The 21938-nt window shown below is 47.0% G+C and overlaps 1 protein-coding gene across 5 annotated transcripts in view; it reads right to left on the minus strand.

Moving 5' to 3' along the window:
• The window catches only part of PKHD1 (PKHD1 ciliary IPT domain containing fibrocystin/polyductin), a 707308-nt gene that overhangs the window by 630313 nt on the left and 55057 nt on the right, over nt 1-21938 (minus strand). For all 5 annotated transcript variants that reach the window (XM_056564010.1, XM_056564009.1, XM_056564011.1 and 2 more), the window contains 11 exons: nt 14374-14649; nt 14201-14290; nt 14033-14117; nt 11554-11687; nt 10209-10339; nt 9578-9747; nt 8667-8805; nt 8431-8585; nt 3226-3410; nt 1284-1406; nt 909-1014 (listed from right to left, as the gene is read on the minus strand). In XM_056564010.1, coding sequence (XP_056419985.1) covers nt 909-1014; nt 1284-1406; nt 3226-3410; nt 8431-8585; nt 8667-8805; nt 9578-9747; nt 10209-10339; nt 11554-11687; nt 14033-14117; nt 14201-14290; nt 14374-14649 — 1594 coding nt within the window. The remainder of the gene's footprint in view (nt 1-908; nt 1015-1283; nt 1407-3225; nt 3411-8430; nt 8586-8666; nt 8806-9577; nt 9748-10208; nt 10340-11553; nt 11688-14032; nt 14118-14200; nt 14291-14373; nt 14650-21938) is intronic.

Consider the following 21938-nt stretch of genomic DNA (forward strand, 5'->3'; position numbering starts at 1 on the left):
CCGTCACTTACCCTGCTCTGCTGCTTCTGGCACAGAGCTCTGCCACGCTTGTCCCCGTCTCCTAGGGCGCGCGCGTGGCGGTGCTCTGTAATTTAAAGGGCCAGTGCGCTCTTAATTAGTATGTGCACCTGACAACACATTATAAGTTCCTGCACCTCCCACACACCCCTGCCGGATCTTCAGTGCCTATTGCCTGAGAGAAAGCGTACCCTATAGCCTGTTTGCCATACCCGTGTACCCAGACCTTTTCTGCTACGTTTTTTGCTACGAACCTTTGCCACCTGTCCTGACCTTCTGCTACGTTGACTACGCCTCTGTCTCATCCTCCTGTACCTCGCCTTGCCCGGTTACCTGTGTGGTCGAGCCGTATTGGAGGTATCGACCTGGGTGTCGCCTGCCACAGCAAATCCATCCTGCTTTGCGGCTGGCTCTGGTGAAGACCAGCGACACCTTAGACTCCACTCCCCGATACTGTCCGAGTCATCAGCCACACAGGTAGAGGATCCACTACCTGTTCCGTGACATCCGCATCCAGGTACGTAACAGACAGTATTATAGTAGTTGTAGTCCTGTATATAGGAGCAGTATTCTATACCTGCTGGTATTGATATCAATATCAATCAAGTATAGCAGGGTTAGGGGAAGCCAGCTGAGAATACCCTGATGACTCGGTGCCCCATTCCTAACTAGTTTTAATACTATTCTTTAATTGAACTGATGCAGCATTATAGATGGACTCATGCACCATTGTAATAAGGGAACCTGCCCCTGCATCGTTCCCTTGGTATGGGCAGCATGAAACTGATGACAGATTCCAACCATAATACTGTATTGTCTATAAGGCATCAGTGATTTATGAATTATATATTTGTACATAGGAAGTAAAGGAAATATTTTATTAGGCGTACCTGAGGTATACTGAATATCCCTCACTACAGGAGTTACATTCAGAAGATGCTGGAAAGAACAGGAACCTGAGCATTGGGCAGGGATGTCATTCACATGGACAATGACCTGTGGAGAGACATTATATCAGACTGACATCACAAAGTGATCTCAAAAGAGGGCAAAAGAATAGGCCATGAAGACACCATTGTGGGTCATCATATTGCTGTCTGTAAGAGAATACGGCCCAGGTGCTACAGTACAGTACTGTATTGAAAGTACATAGTTACGGATAATAGATTGGCATACTTGCAATCCTATTTAAAACTACAGACAACAATGACAATCTAGGCAGAATACATCAAGCAAACATAACAGAATAATATGGTGTTGTTGACCTGAGGCAGGAGGTTTGATGAAGCGAGCATGTCCCCAAATACTGGCCATATAAACACACCACCATCATAGACCACCCTTGTTATGATAGAAGGTTGCAGGCCAGTAAGATTCTCAGCATAGACCTGTGTATTAAGAAGGACCACATTTATTAATAATGAATGTATTTAACTCCATATTCATAACAATACATACTGTATTACTGCTCAGGGGTGTAATGTATAGCCTTTAAGCCCCAAAGCAAACTCTGTAACATGTCCCCCAAGCACTGTATTAATGCCATGGATAATACTGATGTCTTTTTCCATAGAAAAGGACTATTCAGGCCCGCACAGGCACCAGGGCTTGGGTTATCACTGCTGCCTCTGCACTCCCTAATGTTACACATCTGTGACAACTAAGATTACAGAGAAAGGCATTAAAAGGGCATAGGTCATGTCTTATAGTACAAACAACAGTCGGAACCAGCAGGTGCAGTTAAAAAGACTTGATATTTTATTAATCGTGTCCGAAACATCACAGAAATCGCAAGACAGCCACAACACTGATGTGTTTCTGGTGTCTAGGCACCCTTAGTCATGAAGCTGTGAATAAGGGTGCCTAGGCACCAGAAATGTGTTAGTGTTGCAGCTGTCTTCAGATTTCTGTGATGTTTCGGACGAGATGAATAAAATGTGAAGTCTTTTTAACTGCACCTGCTGGATCCGACTGTATTTCATTTTAGGAGATGTGAAGTGTCCGGGATCGGGGACATAGGATCCGTGCAGCTGTGAGTGGAGACCGTTGTGCGGTGAGCTGGTCACCACTCTTTTTTCTACTATTACATAGGTCATGTCTTCCATTATACCCTCAAGACCAAATATAGACTAGTCCACCAGATTGCAGATTCCTCGATGGAACCATTCACAATAGGGTGGACAACGCCTAAAAAAAAAATCATATACATTTAATACTAACATATAGAATCAGAAAAGGATACCTTAAAAACACAACTCACCCTGCAAAAGAAAAGGCTTCAAATAGCTAAAAATATAAAAACTATGAGAGAAAAAAATATATAAATAAAAATCGATCTTTAGGATAGAAATGTGTTTAAGACTTAAAGCGTTTAAAATTGCTGGCAACTTTGTACCAGATTTGCCCACTGCTAAAGTGACTAGTATATGGATTATCCAGAAGCCTATAGACTTGCATTAGACTTCTAGTAAATCCGTATCCTGATAAATCTGTCCCGGCTATGAAGTTGTTCGGCAATTTTAAACACATATCCTGCGAAGGGGCCAAAATTGGAGTTGCTCTTTAAGGAGCTCTTTAAGGTTTATCTTTCCACCTCTCTGATCATTGTTATTGCTGTAAAATCATCCAAAAAAGGGAAATAAATAAGAAAGCGCCTAAATCGTAACTTAGACTAGACATCTTAAGACTGTTTACTTTTAGTTTGCACCTTTTTAATTTGGCTTAGTTTTTTTGTTTGTGCAATTTTGGGGCAATTAAGCCAGGCCACCTTTTACGCAAAGCCATGCCCACTTTTTTGGCCCAAACCTTGTTGGACAAAGTGCATAATTCTATTATTTTTGTCAAATTTGTTTTCAAAACTTTCAAACAGATTTTGCCCCAAATCTGCTCTAAATCTGTTCAGCATGGCAGCCAACAGTTATCAATGACAGTTCTCCCATTACAGGGACTTTTGACCTGGCCATACATTCGTATATTCAGTGGTGGTAGTGGCAGGGCTGTGGTGCCAACCATAATGCTCTAGCTATAACAAGCCACATGTTGTCTCCAGTATACAGCTACAATACTCCTATACAGTTACAACAATGGGCTCATAAGTCCCAAATGTCAGCCAACCCCACTTCCCCAGTCATGCAGGTCTCCCTTTGAAAACATAGAAAAAATCAATTTATGCAAAAAAAAGCGTAGCATACCACAAGAAATTCATACCTGAAGGAAATTCGGGAGATCTCCAGTCATATTGTTCCATGTCCATGTCCAAATAATTTTGTGACAAGTGTTTACGTCTTTGGTAATGGTAAAATCACTGGCACTGACATAAGGACGAGTGAGGTCATCTGTATTGTTGATAAGTAATTCTCTGAGATGTTTAGAAGAGATATGGACTGGAATTCCTATAAGGCAGAAGCATTAATTATAATCTGTAGGATATCAATTTAAATTTAACATGGTAGAAGTAACCCGTTTCTAATCTATAAACACACACATAAGTATATATATATATATATATATATATATATATATATATAGTAAAGGGTTTCACTCTGGGATCGTCCTTTGCCGTAGCCAAAGGACACGTTTTTCCACAATAAACCGGCAAACAGCGAGTCCTTTCTGCAATTCTGGCTCCTCGCCAGGTTAAACGGGGTGCAGGATAAACAAAATAAACAAAACATAAAAATAACTCCTAGGCCGTCTAGCCACTCACTACACATGTAGCATGCCCTGACTAATAACTGATGGGTTTTTCCCTGCCAGTTTAAACACAATAAGTCCTGCAGCCTTATAAGACACAGTTCACATTTGAACATAAAGTCCCATTCGTACAGCCACCTACTATATGTTACAGGAGCCGCGTCTCTCACTCCGGGAGTCCACGCTTGTGTCCTCAGCAGCCTTTGCTGTGCCCGCCTGGCACTGGACACGGTGTCTCCCACCTCTAACAGCCACTTCTGTCTAGGGGAGAGCCCAGATTATTCTGTTTCTCTTGCTTTTAAGGACCCTTCCCTTTTCTGCTGCCTCATTGATTAGTCCACAGGTGGAGATTTCTGCAGGATCAGTGTGGGAAATGCACCCTTTCCTTGCCACACTGTCACAATATATATATATATATATATATATATATATATATATATATATATAGCTACATGTGTGTAAGTATGTATGTATGTATGTATGTATGTATGTATGTGTGATCCATTATAGCTTCCAAATAACTGGAGATATTTCAATGGAGCTTGTAACATGTTACTTGTATGTCAACTAAATACACAGAGTTAAATCAAGCTCAACCAACCCCCATTTGGGGGGCAGTGGTTTTTGTCTAATGAACTTCTGGTCAATCTTCTACTCTGCATTTAAAACATCCTGCTCATGTTTAAACATCCAGCTGGTAGGTGCAGAGAATAGTGAGTGCAGGGGATAGGATATCAGATTGGGACATGAGGACGAAATATGAGGTCGGGATCTGAGGATGGGATATGAGATAGGAATATGAGGACAGGATATGAGGTCGGGACATGAGGACGGGATATTAGATCATGATATGAGGACCAGAGCCTCATTGTTGCTTTTTCTCTCCCACACACAAGGTTTAGGTAGGAAGACGGGCAACACCAGGTACTCAGCTAGAATACAATAATGTAGGGACTCTTCACAATAATGGGCACAAATGGTTCAAAGAGTGTCTAATTGGGGGGGGGGTTCCAATCACTGGGCCCCCCGCAATCTCCTGAACAGGCTAGGGCTCTCTGAGAGGAGCGCGTGCAGCACTCTGATCTCATCAGTACTCCCATAGAGAATGAATGAAGCATGTGTGGCGTCCCCAGCAAATGCTCCTCTCAGCGAGCCGGAGCCCGTTCAGGAGATCATGGGAGAGGTGCATAGTTGATAAGTTACTTTTTGCTGCAAAACCCCTTTAATATCTTTATTTAGTACTAGAGGAACTTTGATGTATAGTTGTCCACCTCCATCTCATAATTTGCTGGTATAATGAACCTGAACCTTGTACTGTATTATAGGCTTGATACACAATAATACTGTCTGTTATACCCTACCAAGTACCCTTTCGCAATCACCCCGAATGGATCAATATTGCTCCTAGACACTCTATACAAGAGGTGCTGAAACCACCTCAATAAGTTTCATCCAAGACTTCTTCACAGGGTGCACAGGAAGCACATTTGCCATTATCACCGGTAAGTTTAACGTGCATTGTGGGTAAATTGTTTGAAGGACTTATACAGGATTACCGTATATACTCGAGTATAAGCCGACCCGAGTATAAGCCGAGACCCCTAATTTCAACCCAAAATCCCAGGAAAAGTTATTGACTCGAGTATAAGCCTAGGGTGGGAAATACATCATCATCCAGACCCGTCATTAACATCCTCATCATCATCACCGGCTGTCATCATCCAGACCCTCATCATCATCACCTGTCATCATCCCACACCCACCCCCTTCATCATCCCCTTGTCATCATCCCCACCCCCCTTCATCATCCCCTTGTCATCATCCCACACCCCCCTTCATCATCCCCTTGTCATCATCCCCACCCTCCCTTCATCATCCCACACCCCCACCCCTTCATCATCCTCTTGTCATCATCCCACCCCCCCCTTCATCATCCCCTTGTAATCATCCCACACACCCCCTTCATCATCCTCTTGTCATCATCCGCCCTCAGTGGTCTTCAACCTGCGGACCTCCAGAGGTTTCAAAACTACGGGCTTGCTGGGAGTTGTAGTTTTGAAACCTCCGGAGGTCCGCAGGTTGAAGACCACTGCGGCCTTCGACATCATCCAGCCCCCTCTCACCCCCTTTAGTTCTGTACAGTACTCGCCTCCGCTCGGCGCTGGTCCGGTGCTGCAGGGCTGTCCGGAGAGGAGGTCGCCCGGTGGGATAGTGGTTCCGGGCTGCTATCTTCACTGGGGGCGCCTCTTCTCCGCGCTTCGGGCCCAGAATAGAGGCGTTGCCTTGACGATAACGCAGAAGTACGTTGGTAATGAACGTACCTCTGCGTCGTTGTCAAGGCAACGTGACTATTCTGGGGCCAGGCCCGAAGCGCTTAGAAGAGGCCTCCCCGGTGAAGATAGCAGCCCGGAACCACTATCCCACCGGACCACCTCCTCTCCGGACAGTCCTGCAGCACCGGACCAGCGCCGAGCGGAGGCGAGTACTGTACAGAACTAAAGGGGGTGAGAGCGGGCTGGATGATGTCGAAGGCCGCAGTGGTCTTCAACCTGCGGACCTCCGGAGGTTTCAAAACTACAACTCCCAGCAAGCCCGGACAGCCGATGGCTGCCCGGGCTTGCTGGGAGTTGTAGTTTTGAAACCTCTGGAGGTCCGCAGGTTGAAGACCACTGCGGGTGGAGAGTTCACTCGAGTATAAGCCGAGGGGGGTGTTTTCAGCACGAAAAATCGTGCTGAAAAATTCGGCTTATACTCGAGTATATACGGTACATACATGAATATATAGGGGATAATTGTATTATAAGTGATAGCCAGCATGGGTTTACTAAGGATAGAAGTTGTCAAACCAATCTAATTTGCTTTTATGAAGAGGTGAGTAGAAGCCTTGACAGAGGAATGGCTGTGGATATAGTGTTTCTGGATTTTGCTAAAGCGTTTGATACTGTCCCTCATAGACGTCTGACAGGTAAGTTAAGGTCTTTGGGTTTGGAAACTTTAGTTTGTAACTGGATTGAACACTGGCTCATGGATCGTACCCAGAGAGTGGTGGTCAATGATTCATACTCTGATTGGTCCCCGGTTATTAGTGGTGTACCCCAAGGTTCAGTACTGGGCCCGCTGTTGTTTAATTTATTTATCAATGATATAGAGGATGGTATTAACAGCTCTGTTTCTATGTTTGCAGATGACACCAAGCTTTGTAGCACGGTACAGTCTATAGAGGATGTGTATAGGTTACAAGATGACTTGGATAGACTTAGTGTCTGGGCATCCACTTGGCAAATGAGGTTCAATGTGGATAAATGTAAAGTTATGCATCTGGGTACTAATAACCTGCATGCATCGTATGTCTTAGGGGGGATTAAACTGGCAGAGTCACTGGTAGAGAAGGATCTGGGTGTACTTGTAGATCACAGACTACAGAATAGCATGCAATGTCAGGCTGCTGCTTCCAAAGCCGGCAGGATATTGTCATGTATAAAAAGAGGCATGGACTCAAGGGACAGGGACATAATTCTCCCCCTTTATAAAGCATTGGTACGGCCTCACCTGGAATATGCTGTTCAGTTTTGGTCGCCTGTTCATAAAGTGACACTGTGGAGCTGGAAAGGGTGCAGAGACGCGCGACTAAACTAATATGGGGCATGGATCATCTTAGCTATGAGGAGCGATTAAAGGAGTTACAATTGTCTAGTCTTTAGAAGAGACGTTTAAGGGGGAATATGATAAACGTATATAAGTATATAAATGGGCCATACAAAAAATATGGAGAAAAACTGTTCCAGGCTAAACCCCCCCAAAGGACGAGGGGGCACTCCCTCCGTCTGGAGAAGAAAAGGTTTAGTCTAAAGGGGCGACACGCCTTCTTTACCGTGAGGACTGTGAATTTATGGAACGGTCTACCTCAGGAACTGGTCACAGCAGGAACAATTAACAGCTTTAAAACAGGGTTAGATACATTCCTGGAACAAAATAACATTAATGCTTATGCAGAATTATAAAACTACATCCCTTTCCCTTATCCCCTTACACCCTTCCCTTCAATTCCCTGGTTGGACTTGATGGACGTATGTCTTTTTTCATCCATACTAACTATGTAACTATGTAACCTTCACTCTAACATCCACTGGCTTAAATAAACAGCAGACGGGTTGCTTCTAGGTATAAACCACTGGTGGGAATCCTGATGAAATCTAAAACCTTGCATGATGGTTAAATCCAATTTTTTACTCAACAATAATGTGAAGGCATTACAGAACACTGGCACTTACATGTTATTAAGAAGAACGATTACCACATTGAGTTAGCCATTCCCTACTGAACTCGTCTAAATTGTCCATTGATAATTTATTTATGCATTAATAAAATAAAACTAGTGGGTGCTCTTGGCTGACCTTTGTGTTATAATCAGATGTGACCTATTATGTGGCCTATCCTACTACTTCTGTAGAAGTGATGTGAATGGAAGTCCAGTTATTTCTCTTGGCCAATCATAAGCAAAGGAAGCTGTAATCGGAATACAATGTACTCTCCTATTCCCCATCTAATGAAAGTGCCCGATTTACAGAAGGATCTGCAGATTCTCTGTGAGGTCCTTAGGTAGACCCATATGGAAATAGATCTTGTAGTTACGGTGGTGTGTGTTCACGCTCTGATTCTTTGGTGGAATACTGGGCATTTATTCACATCTACCATGAGGAAAAGTGTAAAAATTTCTACCTGGTATGATAGTGCCTGATAGATGGACAGAAAATGTGCCACCAATTGGTGGGCTTGCGGCTTGTAATCTTGTAACTTCTAGACGTATATTTTCGCCTCCAGTTCTTAGCATTTGTACATGGTGATGATCTCCACTGGATTCCATTGAGGCCTCACTGCATTTAATAAAAGAACTACTTTACTACGATGGGCTGAAATATTAACCATACTTAAAGAATTAAATCAGATCACCTTACCATAACTCTATTAATGGAAGATTGATTCCACAATTAGCCACTAGGGCAGTCAGATTGTAGAACGGGTAACTTCCAGCAATAGTTGTGCTGATGAGATGATGACCTCCAGGCCGTGCTGGTTTAGGATCTATACGGTGAACTTAACAAAGAAAACATTGCTGCATAATTTAACATGCAAATGAATACATTCTAAACACATGTAAATACACTCCATAAAAGAAATCCCAAAATGTACAGTGACAGATCAAGAGGAAAGCATTCACCACACAATTGGTCTTAAAATCTTCTCTTCTCAACTTAAAGGAGTACTCCAGTGCTTAGACATCTTATCCCCTATGCAAAGAATAGGGGATAAGATGCCTGATTGCGGGGGTCCTGCCGCTGTGGACCCCCGTGATCTTGCACGCCGCACCCCGTTTAAAATCAGTCCCCAGAGCGTGCTCGCCCCTGGTCTGATTACTGTCGATCACGAGGCCGGAGCGTTGTGACCTCAAGGCTCCGCCCCGTGTGACATCACGCTCCGCCCCCTCAATGCAAGCCAATGGGAGAGGGCGTGGTAGCGGGGCGGAGCCTTGGCGTCACAACGCCCCGGCCTCGTGATCGACAGTAATCAGAACACGCTCCGGGGACTGATTTTAAACGGGGTGCGGCATGCAAGATCACGGGGGTCCCCAGCGGCGGGACCCCTGCGATCAGGCATCTTATCCCCTATCCTTTCGATAGGGGATAAGATGTCTAAGCGCCGGAGTACCCCTTTAGGGTGCAAAAAACTGACACATTCAGCTCTGCTATGTCTGCTAATACTTTTTAGATACATTTTAATTATCACTGAAATGTTAACTATTTATTTATTAAGTATTAGAGGGTGAATATCACAACGTTCCCTGAGGATAAGTGGACGAAATACGTACCTGTTCTGCTTCTATTTGAGATGATGATTTCATCAATAAAATACCAATTCTTCTCTTCCCTTTCTGTTTGCAGCAGTAGAATCTCATTCACATATATCAATGATTTTCTATGTACATCCTCCAAGGAATCTTCCAGGCATATCCAGAGATTAGTACAATTATAATTCCAGCTGAGAAAAAATGGATTCTGTTAATGAAAGAGGATTCTAAACTGAAGTTGTCGGGGCACTGGCATTTAAGTTCTCAGGGGGTCCATGTGCTAAGGCACCTACTGATTTGGGTAATGGCCAGATGATCTTAAAGCTTCTAAGCCCAAAAGCAAACATGCTTTCTAATTATTATGTGGGCCCATAAACATGGTTGCAAAAACAACCTTTTACCACCTTCATTTATACAAATGGAGGTGCCCAATACGGAGCTACAGCTACATGAGAGCATTGTACATAGAGATTAATGCAGATTGCTCATCCACATTTGTAACTGTGGCAGCCCATATTACAGTACCCAAACACTTGGATTGGGATGACATTTTACAATTCAATAAAAACAACAATACATACATGAATGAATAAATAAATAAATACTTTAAAACTTTTTATTTAAGCTATAGAGAAATGTTCTTCTTCCTTACCCTTTTGGGCTGTTTTCATTTTGTTTCCATTGACAAGTAAGATTTTTAGTCACTGTATTAAGAAAACTGTTCTGGTATGTCAATGAGACCATCAAGTAGTCGTCCAAATATCCCTTATACGCAAAACATAACTGTTAAAGAAAAGTCAATGGAATATATTTACTGGCCCATGTTCAAAGAATAAATGCAGTTCCTCAGGGGCGAAGCATGATTCAGGGATTCTTTGGTGTTTTTTTTAAACTGTGTATAATGACATTGCCACCTTAGAACCTGCACACAGCATAACGCAGTATCAGTAGCCAAATATCCCAAAGCTCAGAAATTATTTTATATGTAATAATGCAAAATAAAGGGAAAAAGTACTGAACACATAAAAAAAGGGAGGTGCAAAAAAGCATGGAAAGCCAAGAGACAGCTGAATTATTTTAGTAATTAAAAGTCAATCCAGCCCCTTGTCAGTGCAAATTAATATCAGCTGGTTCAACTGATGGCAGAAAGTTCTCATTGCCTAAGTGTCACACAAGACACATCTCATGGTGGGTAAAAGCAAAGAGCTGTCCCTAGACCTTCACAACCTAATTGTTGTAAATTATAACTATGACTTTGGTTACAGGCGCATTTCTAAGCTTCTGAATGTTCCAGTGAGCACTGTTGGGGCCACAATACAGAAGTGGAAAGACAATCATTTCACCATAAATTTGTCTCCACCAGGTGAGGAGAGAGAAGAATAATCAGAAGAGTTTTCCAAGATCCAAGGACACTTGTGGAGCTTCAAAAAGACCTGGAATTAGCAGGGAGTGTTGTCTCATCGAAACAGTATTTAGTTAGAAAAATTCTGATGTGTTGAATACTTATTTTTCCCGCTGTACAAGGCCATTACTTTGTAAATGAAACGCATTTCCATTAAACATAACAAAGTGCATTGGTTTTGCCCATTACTTCCTAATATATCACTACCATCTTAGATTAGATCCTATTTTACATCTTAGTGCTCTACACTCAATGATCCAGAAATGTATTTGATCTTGAAAGTTAAAAGGAAGCCAGCAGAACTCCGAATAAAGGTTTGGACGTCAGCCGAGCATAAGATGTAATATAACTAAAAAGTCATTGCAAACTAAGTCATGCATTTGATGTGTAAGGGCTTTCAGCATTATATAGCAATTTTAAAGTGTAAAATGTGCAATGCCCTTAGAAGACCTCAAAATCTTTGAAAATAAATGGTGATACCTCTCTTTAAAAGAGACTATAATATACGTGTAGATATCAATGGGTTAATGGCTTATCCCTTGGGATCAGGTTCTAGAGGGCCAATAAAACCCTGAGAAGATGTGAGCTTACTTACATGGTGGTACATGCTTAATTCATATCTGGCTTGAGACCCTTTCAGAATATATAGGGGCATGTAGGCACTGTATCTCCCACAATATGGCTCCGCCCATGAGGAACGCTCTCCTTCTGTACCAGTTATATTCATCCCTAAAGACACAAAAAAAACAGTATGATTAAAGGGTAGCTCCCACCATCCCTTTTTTTTTCTGTCCCTGCCTATTGCCCATCTATCCCTAACCACATCCCTGCCTTTACATTTTTTTTTTACTATATAAAAAATGCTTTTTTTTTCTGCCTGGTAGTGTGCTCACTACCAAGCAGACTTCCCCGGCAGGCATGACGTCACTGACGCCTGCTGGGGGGCCTGACTTCCGCCCTTAGTTCAACTATACAGGGTGCCTCCAGCTGTTTCACCACTACAACTCCCAGCCTGCCCTGACATCTATTGGCTGTCAGGGCATGCTGGGAGTTGTAGTGGGGAAACAACTGTAGGCACCCTGTGGTGAAAAACAGTCTCAGCCGCAGCTGCCACAGATCCCGCTCCCCCAGGCCCCGCCGCGCAACACCCCCCACCCTTCTCCCTCCGCCCGCCCAAAAAAGACATTCCGCTCCCCCAAACTCCATCACCCCCAGACCCAGCCGTGCAACAACCCCCTCCCTCCAACCGCCCAAAAAGAAGACATTCCGCTCCCCTTATAAGACCTCAGATCAGACTTGCCCATCCGGAGGATCAGCGCAGCAATGAGTGTGCGCGCTGCCTCCGGACAGGGTAACGGGGGCGGGGCCACGCGCGAGGCTAGTGGAGCAGCCTGACAGTGGGCAGTGCAGCCCCAGCTATCAGCGTGCTCGCTCTCGCCTGTTTGATTGACAGGCGGGAGCAAGCACCGCAGTGACTGGATTTCGACTCATTGCCAGGCTGAAATGAGTCGAAATCCAGTAGTGACGTCACTGCTGAATGCATTCGGCCACAAGGAGGGCGACCCCTAGTGGCCGAATTTAAAAGTGATTTTAAACTTGTTTAAAATCACTTTTTTTTTATTAAAATACATTAGAGATATGTTGTAGTACTTAAGTACTACAACATATCATTTTTTTTACTTCATGACAGTGCCCATTTAAGTATACATTTCCTAACTTCTTCTGTAATTGAAAATTTTGTATACTACCATATCCTACTCTGCCACTGATAATGTTCCTTAAAGGGGTACTCCCACCCTAGACATCTTATCCCCTATCCTTTGGATGTCTGATCGTGGGGGTCCCGCCGCTGGGGCCCCCCGCATTATTGCAAAGGAATAAAGAAAGTCCAGCTCACCTCCCGTGTCGTGCTATGCACGGACCGGTGCCCGGCCAGGCACCCCGGATACTGGAAATGAAGAAGGAGTCCAGCACTGCAGTGAAGGCAGCTTTATTCAGTGAGAAGCACACAGTAAAAACACACTAGTCAGACATGTTTCAAGCGCGAACGCTCTTCCTCGGTGACCGAGAAAGAGCGTTCACGCTTGAAACATGTCTGACTATTGTGTTTTTACTGTATGCTTCTCACTGAATAAAGATGGACTCCTTCTTCATTTCCAAAACCCCCACATTATTGCATGCGGCACCCACCTGGTTTTTCACCGGAACCGCTGGAAGGTCTGAGTCGCGACTCCGGGAACGGAAGTCTGTGATGTCAGGACTCCGCCCCCGTGTGACTTCACGCCCGTCCCTTCAATGCAAGTCTATGGGAGGGGGCATCAGACTAGACAGACTTCCCTCCGTTTGTAGCTAGGTTTTGACGTTCACCTGTGGGGCAGTGGACTTGTGAATGAATGGCTGCGGGGTAGGCTTTAGGCCTCCTCAGGACACCAGACACTCTCTCACAGGACTTGACTGTACTGAATCTCAGCAAAGACTCAAAGAGAAGAGAGTGAACAAGCTCCTCCCAGGGTTTATATGGGGGAGACTCTGGAGGGGTCCCATAGGTCACCCTGTAAGTCGCATGACCACTGGTACCTTCCTTGGTTATAATACATGACAACAGTATTTAAAGGCACAAAACAATATATACACATTACATTAGATAACATAGGCACTTAGTACTATTTATGGAACATAAGTGAAAGGGGGTGGGGGGCAGAGGGGTCACTGAAATAGAGTCCGCCTGACGGGGCAGCAAGGGTACAGGGGTGCAACTCCTGTACTGGGCCACCACATATGAAGCTGAGGAGGGTAAATCAGGCTCAGGGGGTATTAATATAAGGCGGATGGCGGGTAAATTAGGCTCATGGGGCATGAATATGAGGCTGAGGGGGGAGAATAAGGCTAGTATTTACACCGCTTTATGAAATAAAATTCAATCCCTCCTGACTAATCCCAGTTGGTGTGTATACTGTATATGAATAAACAGCTCAGGATCACATCTCATAGAAGTCAATGTGTCTGTGATCATAAAGTGGTCACAAAGCCATAGACACATCAGACCCTGACCCATCTCACTGTCCATGTCTCACCTTCTTCAAAGCCGCTGTACAGGAATATATCCTCAGGGGAATGATCACAGTGCGCGGAGAGCATGTCCTCTATGGTGGTCTGCATCTACCAAACCAAGAACACAAGAGGAAAGGTTAACTTATCAGTAATTGTATTCAGAACAGGAGAGGACTGGTGGTTATACTCACCTGGTCGGCCGTGCTGTTTGTATCAATGACTTTACTGGATGCGTTACCCCAACAAAACCGGACTTGTCCGAAGCCACCAAAAGTCATCTTCTGAAGAATATAACAACGGCTTCATACAGCATGGTGACAATGTGATGTCATAAACTTAAGAAAATATTATCTGATACTTTTACCTGAATATCAGGAACCCAGAATGCCTGAGCCACAATCTGATGCTTCTCTCTCTGGTACGTGTTCACAACGTCTGGGTTTAACCACGTATTGTGGATCTGAACCCCAATTTTCATGTTGGAGTTCTGCCCTGTTCCACGTTGTAACATTTCAATGTAATATTTTTTCCCTCGGACAAGTTCCATTTTGGGGGACTTCTGCTTCCAGTGAACATCCCAATCCAGTTCCCAGTGGTCATTCCATGTGGTGACACCATACGGTATGGAGGCAACTTCAATCTATGGTGCAATGAACAGGTCCCAATATGGGGCAATGTCAGCCAAATGTCAAGCAGGAGCAGAATTAACAATGTTGTCCATTTTCTAGTGTCATATTGGAATTTCTGGTGAGTCTAATGGACAATCAAACAACCATAACCCAAAACAGTGATCTTCTACTCTATCAGCTTCATAGAAAGATCATAACAGGCTCCACTTGGATCCAGACCATAAATAAGTCATTCTTAACTTGACTTGATGTAAGAAAAGTGGTATAACTGAGAAAGACGAATAAGGAGTACAGCTCTGGAGTATAATATAGTTATAACTCAAGATCAGTACAGGATAAGTAACGTAATGTATGTACACAGTGACCTCACCAGCAGAATAGTGAGTACAGCTCTGGAGTATAATACAGGATATAACTTAGGATCAGTACAGGATAAGTAATGTAATGTATGTACACAGTGACCCCACCAGCAGAATAGTGAGTACAGCTCTGGAGTATAATACAGGATATAACTCAGGATCAGTACAGGATAAGTAATGTAATGTATGTACACAGTGACCCCACCAGCAGAATAGTGAGTCCAGCTCTGGAGTAAGGTTGGGTGTGTCTGTGCTCCTGTGACTTCCAGCAAACTTCCAGAGAAGCAGACTTTTCTTCCGCCCCTCCCCAGGTGTGTGGCAGACTCCTGGGTAGGGGTCTCTGCTATGGAGCCCCGGGAATCCAGGACTTCATTTTGCGCTCCCCGTTCTAGGCCGGAGGGGTGTGTGCGCGAACATGCAACGGCCAGTAGCCAGGATGGGGTCAGAAGATCGACCAGGGCCCACAGCAATGTGGGGCCCCCTCCCCCATCCCCAGCTGGGAGCTGCAAAGCTTCTAGCAAAAGTTCATCCAGGCCAAGAAGCTCATCCAGGCAGAGGAATGGAGTAAAGGCATCTTCCTCAGTTTCCCCAGAACCCCAGCAATGGGGGGTAAAGGGGCCAAGGGAATCCCTGGCAATATTCACATCCAGAATGCAGGCCAAGATGGCTCAATATGAGGAGCTTGGGAAGCAGCTCAGAGGAATAAGAGCGGATTTAAAATTTGCCCGCTACCAAGTGGATCAGTCATCCAGGGCCAAGAAGGCAGCATTTGCCGCTAAGGTAAAAACATTAAAGAAAAAAGTGGAGGAGATTGTGCGGATGAGGTCTGACATTGTGGAAGGTGCCGGAATTTTCCGTGAGAAGTTTGTCCATGGTGCTCGTTTCTCTGGTATGCCGGTCTCTAGAGATGATGATGATGATTGCCAGAGTGAGGAGGAGGAGATGGAGGAAGGTGAAGGAGGTGAGGAGGGTGATGTGAGTGAGGGGGATATGGATACTAATTCTGTGCGTGACACCACTGCTACCCCTGACCCCCCACTTACCCTGAGTGAAGACCGTGTGAACCCGGCTCAGGTGGCCTTACCTACCTCCAGTGAGGATGATGATAATGATGATGGCAGTGACTGCAGTCAAGGCAGCGGCTTGGCAGATGGGGGTCTCCTGCGGGCGATTGTAATGCAGGAGTCCCCCACCCGTCTGGAAAACTTCTCTTTTGGAGAGGATTTAGGCCCAGAGGAGGAGAGGAAGAATAAAAAAGCGAAGGGCAGGAAGAGGAAGAAAACGCAAGGACAAGTTAAGTTTGTCTTTTCTTCTTTCCAGCAGTCTGAGTCAGCTGAGAAGCCGATTCAGGATGCTGGGTCCCCCAACCTGCCAGACCCCGTTTCTGTAGTGGAGCGGGGCCAGCATGGGGGATACAGTAGTGCACCCAAAATGGCCGCGGGTGCGATAGAAAAAAAAGGGCACCCTCCTGTGAGGGGGGAGGGTGCCCAGGCACCAGAAAATGGTGGCAGATTCCCTTGTTCGGGGGGCGGTACAGGTCCTGGCACTGCAGGGCACTCCCCTGTGAGGGGGGGGAGTGTTCGGGCACCGGACCTTGTTGGTTCAGGGGGCGGTCCCCTAGGTGATGCAGTCGGTACCGATCCTGGCACTGTGAAGGAGGAGGTTCCCTGCGCGTCAGCCGCAGTAGGCGGGGCGGGAGTGCGTCCGGAGGGACAGCTCCCGTCAAAATCGGCGGCGTGCGATGGGGCGGGGCCACCTATGATGGGGGCGGAGTCTGTGTCTGTGCCCAAAGACACTGGACAGAAGAGCCGTGCAGCTCCAATCATTAAGCCAGCAACCCTTATACCTGGAGTAATAGACCCAGCCAGCCCGGCCTGTAACACATCAAGGGAGAGTGTACGCAAGAGTGAAAGTGAGAGCAAAAATGTGAATAAAAATGGTAATGTGCAGGATGTGAGTTATGGCAGTGTGCATGGGAGGAGTTGTAGTAGCAGTATGGATGAAGGGAGCGGAGTGCAAGAGAGGGGTGCAAGCGGGGTGCAAGAGAGGGGTGCAAGCGGGGTGCAAGAGATGGGTGCAAGTGGGGTGCAAGAGAGGGGTGTTTGTGAAATACAGGTGAGGAGTGGTAGTGGTATGCAAAAGAGAGGTGTTATGGCTGAGGCTTACATTAGGAACAAGGGTCCTGGTTTGGGGTCTGGTTCTGGTTCGACTGCCCCCCCGGTAGTGGCTGCTTCTCCCAGAAGCTATGCCAGCGTCACTGCCGGGGGATCAGGGGATCTCCATCTCCATCTGGCTCTGGGGGTCAATTGCAACAGCGCCTCCTGGAGGCTCTACGTAGGGGAGACAGGTCAATCCATGTAGAGGGGAGGGGTGAGGTTGACCTGTCTTTTTGGATAGAAAGACATGGCTTAGACGCCTTCCGAGAACAAAACGGGGAGGTGGTCTGGTCCGTCCCAACATCCGGGCAGGAAAGTGGCCGTAGGAATGTGGTCCGTTTGGTGTGGAGGGGCGAAGATGCGTGTCCGCCTCGGGGTAAGGTGGTTGAGCTCCTCCTCCAGATGGAATTCAGGGCAAGTGACATCTTTGCCCTGATCCACCCCTATGGTACTTCCGAGTTTGACATCAGCTTCGTTCGACCGGAGGGTTTGGAACTTTTCTGGTCGAACTATGAGGTGGTGAAAAGCGAGCCCGGCTGGCGGGATTTCGCCGTAAAGGCGATATCCCGTCAGAATCTGGCCAAGAAAGTGACTGTATTGACACGTAACGAGTCACTATCTTGCTATGACATCATGACCTGGCTCAGCAGATATGGTGATGTGACGGACATGCCGAAAAAGAACTATGACGAACATGGGATCTGGTCTGGGGCCTGGACGTTTTCCGTCAAACTTAAGCGTTCGGGGAGCACTGTTGCCCACATCCCATCAGCTGCTTTTCTTGGGAGAGACAGAATCCAAATTTTCTACCAGGGGCAGCCCAAGGTCTGTCACAGGTGTGGCAGCCCCACTCACTTTAGCGCAGCCTGTACCGTGCAGGTCTGTGCTCTGTGTGGTGGGGTAGGTCATCTTGCCGCATCCTGTAGGCAGATCAGGTGTCATCTGTGTGGTGTCTTAGGACACCCTTTCAGCCGTTGTCCTAGCGCCTTTGCCCGTGCGACGGTCACCTTGGCTGGGGAGAGCAGTAATGTTGCCTCAGCTGGGGAGGGCACGAGTGCGGGAGAAGGTGCAACAGGGTCAGTGAAGAGGAAAAGTCCCGCCAAGCTGAGGCGGGAGGCTAATCGGAGAAGGAGCAGGGAACTGGAGAGTTCCCATGTGGCAGGGGTAGCTTCTGGCCCTGCTCCAGAGGTTAGTCCTGAAACTGCTGAGGCCCTGGGGGAGAATGTGCTGGATGAGGAAATGGGGAGAATCTGTAAAGAAGAGGGCAGCAAGGCCGATCTTTCCGATTCCTCCCACTATGAAAGTGTGGATGAGGAAGGTGAAGAGAGGCCAAAAAAAAAGGGCAGTAAAGGGAGAAAGAAGAGGTCGGAGCCCTCTAGTCCTCGTCCTATGGACCAGGTCCCAAGCGGAAGCTTACCTGCCCCCCCTCTGATTGATCTGTCTAACCGGTACTCTGTCCTTGATGACATCTTCTCCCCCTCCATGGAGGGGGGGGTCGAGGATGGGGTGCCTGAAGTGGGGGAGCCTCCGGGGGGAACTGGGCCCTGTCCTGATGGGGCAATTTCCTCAGGGGATGGGGCCAAACCGGAGCCAGGTGGAAATGGGGATTCAAAAATGGACCAATCAGAATCCAAAAAACGGTCCAAAGAGAAAGAAGCCTCCTCATCTGGGGATGAGGGGGTGAAGAAAAAACAGAGATAATGGGGGTTAGGGCCATCTAACTCAATCACCCATGATGGCGGCACTCACCCCATTGACGCTGGCATCTATTAACTGTGCCAGCATAAAGTCTGATACGGCTAGATTCGCAGCCTTTGATTTTCTCGGCCGTGTTGATGCCGACATTTTCTTTTTACAGGAGACCAGGTTGTCAGATCTAGCCTCCCTGGTAAAAGCCAGGAGAGAGTGGAGGCGCGGCCCCTCCCACTGGTCTCTTGCGGCTGAGCCGTATAGTGGGGTGGCGGTCCTTTTTACCGCTCCTGTTGAATGCAGACGGGTTATTGAGTTAGAAATGGGGAGGTGCCTGATCTTAGATGTCCTCATGAAGGGGCAAGAGCTTCGGCTTATTAACATCTACGCCCCACAAACAAAGTGGGGACGAAAAGATCTCTTTATGAGGATTAAGCCCTTTCTTTTTACAAGCCGACAGGTGATCTTTGGAGGGGATTTCAATACTGTCACGAGATCCCAAGATAGGAGAGGCTCCAATGATCGGTTGGCTTAGCCTAGCCCTCAATAGTATAGTTAGGGAAGCTCGCCTAGAGGATGCCCACATCCGGAGCCCCTCAGGCCACGCGGGTTTCACCTATCGTCGAGGTAGCTGCAGGTCTAGAATAGACAGGTTTTATTTAAAGGAGGAAGCTGTCTCTTCTGCAGTGTCCGTGGTTGAGGTGGAGTTCTCCGATCACTGTATGATTTCTTTTTCCTTGAATGTTTCAGAGACCCCCCGGATGGGTAAAGGTTATTGGAAGCTGAATTCGTCCCTCCTGGAGGAAGCGGAGATAAGACAGTCCTTTGAGGATTTTCTTCAGAGTCAGGTACCTTTACTGGACCTATGTAGTAGTAAGTCAGAGTGGTGGGAGATATTCAAGAAGCGGGTTGTGGGGTTCTTCCGCCAGCTCTCGAGCCTCAGGTCCCTGAACAGGTATCGCCTGTATCAGGGTCTGAGGAGGAAACTCGAGCTTCTCGTCTCGACTGGAGGTAGCCGTGAGGATATCTCCAGAGTGAAGTCCTTGCTGATGAGGTGTCAGTACGATAGGCACGCATCTTTGGTTTTTGAGAGGGATTTCGGGAAGTACCGCTCGCCCGACCCTTACAGAAACTGTAAGATGTCAGTGAGTAGTAAAGTGGTCTCAGGACTGATTGATAGTACGGGATCTCTGAATCGGTCCAGATCAGGGATTTTGGAGGTCGTCAGATCCTTCTACTCACACCTCTTGGGAAGGAAGGATCTAGATCGAGACAGGATGTCAGCTTTCCTGGCTGAAACCATTCCTGAGCCAGGGGTAGACCCCTCTCTTGATGTTTTGGCAGAAGAAATCAGGGAAGAGGAAGTGAGACTGGCGATCGAGGGGCTCGCCCCTAAGAAGTCGCCAGGTCCGGATGGCTTAACATCCGAGTGGTACAGGACCTTTAAGGAGTCTTTAGCTCCCCTCTTGACTGAGGTATTCAATGAGTGTCTCTCCTCGGGCACTCTGCCGAAGTCAATGAGGAGGTCAGCCCTGATTCTTCTCTCAAAGGGTAAAGATCCCAGCCGTATTGAGAATTGGAGACCCATAGCTCTTCTCAATGCGGACAGGAAACTTCTGGCCAAGATACTGTTTAATCGGCTGGCGAAGTTTGCACCCCGGCTCCTTTCGGGGGCCCAGCACTGCTCTGTTCCAGGCCGAAGCACCTTAAGTGCTGTCCTTAGTGTCAGGGAGGCAGTGGAGCGGAGTAGTGCAGGTCTCTGGAAGGGGTACTTGCTGTCCCTGGATCAGGCCAAAGCATTTGATCGGGTGAACCACGAGTACCTCTGGTCCGTCCTCCTGAGATATGGCTTACCGAGTACTTTTGTTAATTGGCTTAAGATCTTGTATGCAGGGGCAGAGAGTTTCCCACTGGTGAACGGTTGGTCTGGCCGCTCTTTTGAGGTGGGGTCCGGAGTCCGTCAGGGTTGTCCCTTGGGCCCGCTTTTATACGTGTTCGCAATCGATCCCTTCATCCGGAGGGTAGATTGTGGGCCGTTGGCGGGAGTCGGGATGAGTCTGGCGGAGCTGGATGTCACCCAGAGGGTGGTGGCGTACGCTGATGATGTCACCATCTTCGTGTCCTCGAGAGAGGAGGTCGATGTGGTGATGTCGGAAGTGGACCGCTACTCGGAGGCATCCGGGTCTAAGATCAACCAGGATAAGTGTGAAAGTCTCTGGCTGGGAGGGGGAGATCCCACGTTTGATCTCCCGGACACCCTTCCAGGGCCCCAAGAGTCAGCAAAACTTCTGGGCATCACATTCGGCCAGGATGATTATCCCACCAAAAACTGGGATGGTAAGCTCCAGGATGCCACTCAGAAGGTGAATCAGTGGAAGGGTTGGTCTATGACCCTCAGGGAAAGGGTACACCTGATCAAATCGTACCTGCTTCCCTTGTTTATCTATCTGGGCAGTGTATGTATCTTGCCAGAGGCTTACTATACTAGGATCTACAGCCTGTTTTTCCATCTGTTATGGGGGAACAGGATGAACCTAGTCAAGAGGGAGGTTACGTACCGCACGAGGAGACTAGGGGGTTTATCTATAGTAAACCCCGTGGTGTTCTTAACGAACACCTTCTTGAAAGCCAACATCTCAAACCTTTGGTCAGAGAGGGCTCCTCCGTGGGTATTCTCCTGCAGGGAGTGGTTTCGGCCTTTCTTCCAGGAATGGGAGACAGGAGGGCAAGTGAAGGACCTCCGTACGCCCCATGGATACCTTCCGGCTTACGCTACCCCGACTCTGAAGGCGATACGTCGGTGGGGTCTGGGAGTGTGGGAGATCAGGACCCAGTCAAGGCAGTTCCTTGACAAACGGGTTCTGTTGACCCACTTCCAGAAGCCTCTGGCGCTCAGGGACTGCCCAGGTCGGGATCTGAGGGTGGGGTTGTATCTTTTAAACATGAAAAGGATCCCCCAGAAGTTTTGGGACTTGGCCTGGCGCTGCTTTCAGGGGAAGCTATATGTGAGGGACAATTTGAAGTGTAGGAGATCTGATGACCGGGGGTGTCCCCGAGAAGAGTGCGGGGACATGCTGGAAAGCATGGACCATTTCC

Source organism: Hyla sarda, chromosome 3, assembly GCF_029499605.1.
Source record: "Hyla sarda isolate aHylSar1 chromosome 3, aHylSar1.hap1, whole genome shotgun sequence".
NCBI classification, from domain to species: Eukaryota; Metazoa; Chordata; class Amphibia; order Anura; family Hylidae; genus Hyla; species Hyla sarda.